The sequence below is a fragment of the Glycine max genome, chromosome 4 (genome assembly GCF_000004515.6).
Source record: "Glycine max cultivar Williams 82 chromosome 4, Glycine_max_v4.0, whole genome shotgun sequence".
Lineage (NCBI taxonomy): Eukaryota > Viridiplantae > Streptophyta > Magnoliopsida > Fabales > Fabaceae > Glycine > Glycine max.
This window is the reverse complement of record NC_016091.4, coordinates 46,741,789-46,750,533: the sequence shown is the minus strand read 5'-3', so window position 1 is coordinate 46,750,533 and position 8,745 is coordinate 46,741,789. Positions and strand designations below refer to the sequence as shown.

Here is an 8,745-nt window from a genome sequence, read left to right as displayed (position 1 = left end):
TTCTCAAAAACAAAATGACACTAAAGTTGATTTTTTTTTATTGAAGAGAAAAAATCTACAAATGAAATTTAAAACCTTTATTTCACAAAAAAAAAAAGCCCTCCCTTTCAAGTTTTTCTTCATTTCATTTTTTGAAATTATCTCCTTTTCTGTCCCTCAATCCAGATATTTTTGACTCGTTTTAATAGTTGGTACAAACAGCACGTCTAGGAAAATAGGTCAAAAGCAGCATGAGCTTCGCGAACAGAATCACAGGACTCTCTTTCTCTCTGCCATGTGGGTTGGAATATATAATAGTAATGATAATTAAACATATTATGAGTCTCATGGTTGGTTAGGAGCTTAAGAAGAACCTAATTGTGGTGCTGAAATTATTGGCCTCGTGTAATCTTCAAAGTCAACGGGGGTAAGAGTACTATTTTAGCATGCACAACACAAGAAAAATGGGAGATGGTACAATTTGGCATAAAGAAGGTACAGTGAATAAATTTGAACGGAATCGTCCCTATTATATACTTTATACCAATGGAATATTTGTGATGCAATGTCCAGAGGCATTGGAACCACGGGATGTGACCGACCATCGGACCACCCACTCCACCACCTTGTACAACTTAGTATGCTCTTTTATGTACTTTCTCACTTGACTTTTGTTTTCTTGATATAGATATTTATTCTGCTTTAGTGCTCCATTTTATTTCTTAATTGTAATATTAATTAATAATTTTTGTTTGATGAATGAGTCAAAATACAAAGTAAGGTTACTGTGACATTTTTCCTAAAATAATAGTGGAGCAAATATGTGCACTTAAGCAGCAATTCTTACAATAGTACATGGTATTTATAGCATAATAAAAAATGATATATATATATATATAAATGAGGAGAGATCAATTTATTAAAAAAAAACTCTATTATTCATCCTCATAATTTATTTATTTTAAATATAATATATATTTAAAATAAATAATTAATCTTAACCAAATTACTCTTGGAGTAAGATAATCCATGTTCTCTTTCTCAATCTCTCTATATATTGTGAAATCTCTTTTCACTTCCATTTAGCATAATTCTACCTTGGTAGGTCACCCCGTCCATTAAACTAGGAAATTGACTTTAAAAAATTTTAAATATTTTTAGTCCTTTAAATTTGAAACACATTAGATTTTGGTCCCTCACTTAAAAAGTTTTGAGGGACTAAAAATAAAATTTCTTGAATTTAAGAGATTAAAATGATCATATTTTTAATTAAAAAACAAAACTAAAAGTATCTAAATTTCAGGAACTAAAAACATACCTAAACAAAACAAAAATTACTTCATGTTTCACTGCCTATGTTGAACTTCTCTATGTCTGTGTAACTCTTGTCTCTCCCTCTCATCTAGTTAATTTTATGATTGTTTTATATCAACTTAGTTCATTAACTTAATTTTGTGGTTGCACGTAATTCAATACTAATGTACTATTAAGCATGTAAATTAATTAGTGTGGGATGTTCCAACGTAGTATCAAGTTTAAATCTTAAATAATAATAATAATAATAAATATTCATATAAAAAAATTGTTGTCTATAAATAGTCGTATTTAAGTCAAATAGAATTGTTTAGCGTAAAGGATAAATGTAATATAGCTTTTTCAAAAATTAATGTATAAGGGGCTTATAACCACCACTACTTCGGTCGCCATGTTTTTTTTCCGGTCTCCATGTGAACCTTGAAACAATACTCGTGATGATTTGTTTACATCAAAATACAATGATGCTAGGCAGAATAAGTATGCAACCTTAATAAAAAAGATATCACATCTTTTGTGGCAAAAATAAAAAGGAGAGTAATAATATATATGACATATCAGAGCACCCACCCACCCCTACGTCCAAGCTTTAACATAAAACTTCATTTCATTCATACCTCACCTTATTCAGGTGCTTGAGTGCATTATTCATGAGAGAAATTACAGGTGCCAAAAGGGAGAGACATAAAAACAAAAAAGGTATTGTGAAAGGGAGAGATGGAGATAATTCAATGTGAGAAAGAAGTGGAGAGACATGGATTAGTTTATTTTCTTTTTAAGGTCTTTTCTAAAAGTTAATTTCCTTTTAATGGATGCGATGACATGTCAATATAGATAAATTTCATTGGATGTTTATGTAAATAGATTTTATAATGTCAATGCATATATATTATGAGTTAATGGTCATGCACAAGCATAAAGTAAATTTATCTTATCATCTAATTACAAATTATTGTTTAGATGATTTTTAAGATAATTATTGTAAAAGTCAATAAACTTATCGTACATGATCATTTGTAATTAAATAACTATGTAAAATTATTTTACAATACTAGTATATGATTCTTTTTCCCATATATTATTCTCTATTAAAAATTATAATAATCAACATTACATAACATGATTGGTAGATAATCTTATCTCTTATGTAACTAGAGATTCAATAAATCAATCAAAATATTAAATTTCACCTAATTTAAAGAAGTATCAAAATTTTCCATCTTCAAATCTTAATCTTACATCCTATAAAATCCTTCAAATTTTATCATATGTTCATTGAATATCCAACTCCTAAACTTTTAATTATTTTTCCACATATCCCAAATTCATCATAAATTCCTAAATATTTTGATAGAATATAATAATTTGAAAGTTTTAGGAAAGTAAAAGAAAAAAACCGATAGTGAATCAAATTTGCTAAAAAAATTAAATATTTGAAGAAAAAAATAATAGATCGAATCTCATGTTATTCAAACTAAGGGAATAAAAAGCATAACTAAGATAAATTTTTGAAATTTTATTTGAATTTTTTTGTTATATGAGCCTAGGAAAATATTAATGAGTCAATATTTTTGACATACAAGATTAAATAAGTTTTTTAGTCCTCTAATATATTTTTTAAATTCAATTTGGTCCTTTAATTTTTTTTAGTTCAATTTGATCTTCTAATTTTTTAAAATTGACTCAATTTGATTATTCAATTTAAATTGTAAGAAAAAATAGAAGATCAAATTAAACTTAATAATAAATTAGAAGACAAAAAATTAATTTAACCAACCTATAAACAAGTTACAGCTGGTTTATTTCTTTCTCCGTTTTTTCATCTAGTTTTTTCTTCTTTTATGAAAATAGATATAGATACGAGTATAACACCATAAAATAGATATTGATAAAAAAAGGGAATATGAGTAGAAAATTCTCACCTCATCCAGACATCCAGAACATGGCAGATGAAGTTAGTTATATAATGGGCCAACAGATTATTTTCATGGGCTAATCTGTGTTACGAGCGTAAACATATCTTGAGTCTCACTTTAATGGTTTATACGACTTTGGATAATTATTTAAAAGAAAAGCTAGTAATACATTCTTGACATGAACCCATAAATAAAAAGGTTGAATGGTAACCCTTCAAATTCTTGACATTGCCAAATATACCATAAATGGAAATCTAAGGCTTTTCAAATTTGTGAATATTTCATGTATATATGAGTATATTATAATTTATTGATAATGTAAAGAGTTTTATGTATTAAATTATATATAATTTTATATTAAAATATAATAAAATAGGTATTAATTGTGATAAAATTCAATGGTTTATTATTTATTAAAAATATAAAAAAAAAAAATTTAAAGAAAAGCTACAACAATGAGACACTCCATGTACTACTATGATACTACCTACCAAAATCATAATTAAATATTATTTTTTTATTATCATGATATTAATGTAAAATATTTATTAATTTTGTTCGTGATCAATTTTTATTTAAAAAATATAACCTATCGATCAACTTTAGTAGAATTTTTCCTTTTAATTACACTTTTTTGGTTCAAATAACTCAAACTTAAAACTTTTGCTTAAGACATTCAACATCAATAACAGTTAGACCAATCGTATGTTGGTAATTAAATATTATATACAGTGACAAAGAGTAATTTTCATTATTCAAATTACCAGTTAAAAGTCTATGGTCTTATTCTTTAAGTTTTAACTTAGACTGATTTTTTAGTTAAGTACCTAGGGTTGCAAACTTCTAGAAAAAAGCTTACTAAGTCTATCCACTCAACTTATTTATAAATAACACTATTTTTAATAAAAAAAAATAATATTTAAGTAGAATATTATATTATAATTACTTTAATGAAATATGTATGTAATATATATAATATAATAAATTTTAGTGCTATAGACTTGTTAATCAAGAAATCTATTAACCTATTTAAGGATAAATTAGTCATCCTATTTAAAGACTTTAATATGAAATAGGTCTTTAACTTAACTTACAAATTAATTAAGCAAAAAAAAAAGACCTATAACATGCGTACAGAAGGTCAAGTTTGGACTATGAAATTTTGAAGCAAAATAGGTCAAGGTTAGGCATTGTCTATCCTATTTTCATTTTTAGAATTAATTATACTTTTAGTCCTGAACTTTTTTAACTTTTCAATTTTAGTTCTCGAAAAAAAATTAAACTGTTTTAATCCCTAATATTTGCTTCCGTTTTTTTCATCCCTGCCGTTAAAAATCTTTGTGGCGGTTTACTTTCTGGCAACACAAAACCCCCATAAAATTGCCTAGAGAAAGCTTTTAAACCACAAACAGTAAGAACAAGCGCTTCTCTTAGAACCCTTCTGGCAAAGAAAGGCTTTGGACCCCTCAATCGTCCAAAGTCAGAATTTTCCATGTTGGGACTCGAGAAGCGGAAAGCGGTTTCTGGTTTCGATGGAGAAGGCAGTGCGGTTGAGAGCATGATTTGAATATTTATATAATTGTAACTAATAAATTAAATTCATTAATTGTAAATATTAAATATGACTTTTTGTGCATTGCAGGTTTTTTTTATTTGATAAATCAATACATAAAATGTAAAAAAAGGCATAATTAATTTGAATGAAACTAAAAAAAATACAATAAAATAAAAAATTTAAAATCGTAAAGAGGGTAAATAGGATTAATATAAAAACCAAAACCAAATGGCCTGTGTTATACTTAAGAAACTCTATGATAGATGGATTTCTGTATATTAGGGAGTTGTGTTATTTTGTAGGCTGCTTTTGAGCAGCATGTCATGGACATAATAACACACTATTATTGTCCGTAATGGTTAAGTAATGGAGAGGTGTAAAATTCAAATAGGTAAAGCAGTGCTTTCATGAGCTTCATCTGTTTAAGAAAAAAAATACATTTTTAATTTTAGGGTGGGTAGGGAGTTGAACCACCGTAACCATTCTTACACAATGTTAATTCACAGTAATAAAATAGGCTTAAATTGTTTTTAATTTCTGTAAGTTTTTTGCTTATTTTTTGTTTATGTAAGTTTGATTTTTTTATAATTTTAATCCAATAATTTTTATTTTTTATTTTTAGTACTTTTAAATTGTATTTTTTTTAATTTTAATCCCTTTAAATTTTAGTTTTTTTTTTAATTTTTAGTACAAGTAAATTCGTGCTTACATAGACTAAGACTAAAAAAATACAAACTCACCCGAACTAAAAATAAATAAATAAAAATTAAGAGTAACTAAAATTAAAAAAAAAAATCAAATTACATTAAACAACAACGTATCTAAATCTAATAAAATATTCACAGATGATCTATACAGTGCAAAACTATTTAACATTTCTAATGTTCTATTAATGTGCTGATCCATTTGAATTGGACAGAGAATAAAATGTTCATATTATTGCAACAACTAAGAGATTCAATCATAGCAATACGAGTTCGGCAACAGAACATCATCAAACAAACAAAGCAATAAAAACATATAGTGAATATCACACACTCACAGCTGATCACACGACGTAGGAACAAAAGAAATGGTCTCCTTTTCAAGATCATGATTCACCAAAATGTTCTGCTGTTGAACATTTCCGAATATAGACATTCCACTAGAAGCACCCATGGCTAAACAAGCCACACCCAAATTGGAGTCACCAATCATGTAGTTCTCAGCAGGAAGCTCCAAATCCCCACCCTTGAAATGGAAAACAATCTTTGGAATCTCCACTTGTGTTGACCCTGATGGCAGAGAGAAGCAAAGATCCAACCCTGTTGAGCTAGTTTTGTCCAAAGGAAGTTTGGTTTGAGAAATGAACTCTTTTTTGAGTGCCTCAAAGGCCTTTTGTTCAATGTAGGTGATTGTGGTGCCAGAGTCTATGATCACACCACCATTCCCATCATCCCCCACTTCAAAAGTGGACTTCTCAATGGACAATCGAGTGTCCCCAACAGAGATGCCTTCAAGAGAAAGATAGTAAAAAGAAGGTTGCAAAGGGTTTTTGAGAAGAGGTGTTGTCACCACTTCTTTTGCATCTTTCACTTTACCCAAAGACCCCAACAACAAAATACTTTCTTTTGTGTCATCCATTGGGGTCAAACAATAAGAAAATCTCGGTTCCTTGAGTTGAGAAACCAAGGACAAAGGACCACGTCCAAGACCAACCAACCCTGAAGCTTGTTCAAATCCATCACCTTCATTGTCCTCCCCACAACCAAAACCAATGTTGTGAACCGAAACTTTGTTCTTAGACTTCCCAAAAGTGAAAGTCTCAGTGGCCAAAACGCCTTGTGTCATTGAATAGTCACCGTATGAATAAACATACTCACACCCATCACTGCATGTTGAAGAAGGCACAGCACTGCACAAGCTGCTACCACATGAAACCTTGGAAAAAGAAGAGGACTTCTTGGGATCAAAAATGGGTGTTGGTTGTTTATAACACTGCGTGCAAGGCTTGCACTGTGTCCAAATAAGGTCACTGCCAGTGTCCAAAACCGCAGGGTAAGACACTGGTGGGGTTCCAATGGCTAACTCCATTAAATATTCTCCATTCCCTGCATGAATAGGGGCTTCTAATTGATCTTCAGAATCTAGTGTTGATGCTGCCAACACCATTGCATTAAGCCTCTGAAGCCTACTCTTCCCACGCTTGATCCCGTGTTGGACACGCTCTAGTTTGGTTAAATTTTTACCCGAATCAACGTGGCGAAGCATGACTCGGAACCCTTTTGTTGGGTAAGGGTGGTGCTTGAGAATAGTTTTTCTGGATGTTGAGGATGTTGGAGCAACGAAAAGAGACACTGCTAGAAGAAGTGCCACCAATGTGACAAAAGATGAAGGGTGTTTTAGTTTTGCCATGACCATGAAGGGTGCACAATGTGGAGTGGAGGGGAAATTATATAAAGTGGAATGAATGAGTGATGGGAATTGTGGGAATGTATATATAAGAATAAAGGTTTGTTGATAGAGGGGAATGATCTTATCTTACTTGATTAACTTGAGAAAAAATGGAGATTTTTTTGTAACGTTCCCTTCGAATGTGGTGGAGAGGATTAAGGGAAGAAGCAAGAAGGGGAGTTTTGGCTTGTCAAATTTTTCTTTGAAGGAAAAAAACAAAAGGGGAGACAGAGAGAGAGAAGTTTTGTTTTGGTGTGAACAGAGAAACGTCGTGTGTTTGATGATGAATGGAGGTTAAGGTATCAGCGTAGTGTCGCAACAATTAAGTACCGAGTCTTGCGTTGAGGTTGGTAAAGATTTTATTATTTGTTGCAAAACGTATCTAAGGCAATATTGTTGTGACAAAAGCCAAAGTCTCTTGCGCTTACGTTTGAGAGTTCTTGGATTATATCACAAAAAAAAATAATAGAGTTCTTGGATTAGAAGAGCATGATCTTTGTCCAATTCAAACAGGATTGATTCTAGTAAAAGATACATGTAATCTATATTAATAACATCATGTTTTGCTTTGTATTAAAGAGTGTATAGTCTTATAATCTTAAAATGAATATGAATTTAAATTTAACACAACCCAAAAAATAGTTGGAGTGAGAGTTGTCCTTCATTTATAAATATTACTTAGTTTTATCTTTAGTTAATACGAGATTTTTTTTCAATACTTATCTTTAGAAATGATCGTTTATTCTTAAGATCATCACATTGTTGAATGATGTAGGAGCAATAAATAGTAATTACTATAAATGTTGATCATTATACCGTATAATAAGTGTTTTAGCAGTTTATAAAATGAGGTAGTACCGATATTATTATTTTTTTTGTTTATACCTACACGTTTTATTTTTCATTTATTCCTCATTGATTTTTTCCCACTGGGTTTCGTCCACAATTGGATTTTTATCTAGCTGAGAAGTGATTGGATTGGATTGGATAGGTTGGGTGGACAAACAAACTGGTTTACTAATTGCTCCAAAGAGTGGAAACTTAGCTTTGTTTCAATTCCACGCATCCGAGGGGAGAAAAAGGTTGGTTGATGATCCTTTTTAGTTAGGTGAGAAGGCCTTAGAGATAAAGATATTATGCCAATTTATTTATTTTATTAATCCCTTCTAACTTACAACTTTATATGGCATTGGTCAAAGCGTTAGATATTCTTCATAGCATAATACACAAGTTTATTTAAGATACATAACTACTTATACGAGTATATATAACCCATTGATGTTTCGTACGACTCTCATTCATGCAGAGTATTTTAAGCAATAAAGTTTAGAAATTAAAAATGTTGTAATTAAAACTGGAAACAAAATTATCATTGGACCAAATAATGTGCATGAAAGCGTGTGACTTGTTTTGTCTGCCCAACAGAATTAATGCAGCAGCATGCTAACCAATTTTAACGATAATGTACAGTTAAACTCTCCAAACAGCTCATAATAAGTGAGTGATTGATGTGATTATGAATTTCGAAACACTACTTGATTACAATAA

At 30.1% G+C, this 8,745-nt stretch overlaps 1 protein-coding gene across 1 annotated transcript; it reads right to left on the bottom strand.

The window, feature by feature from the left end:
* Positions 1 to 5,675: 5,675 nt before the first annotated feature.
* Positions 5,676 to 7,611, bottom strand: LOC100811294 (aspartic proteinase nepenthesin-1). The gene has a single exon (XM_003523152.5). The coding sequence runs from the start codon at positions 7,162 to 7,164 to the stop codon at positions 5,803 to 5,805; it is 1,362 nt and encodes a 453-aa protein (XP_003523200.1). The 5' UTR covers positions 7,165 to 7,611; the 3' UTR covers positions 5,676 to 5,802.
* Between the last annotated feature and the right edge of the window lie 1,134 nt (positions 7,612 to 8,745).

Coding starts and splice junctions, on each gene's coding strand:
- LOC100811294 (XM_003523152.5), bottom strand. CDS start 7,164: ATGGTCATGGCAAAACTAAAACACCCTTCATCTTTTGTCACATTGGTG.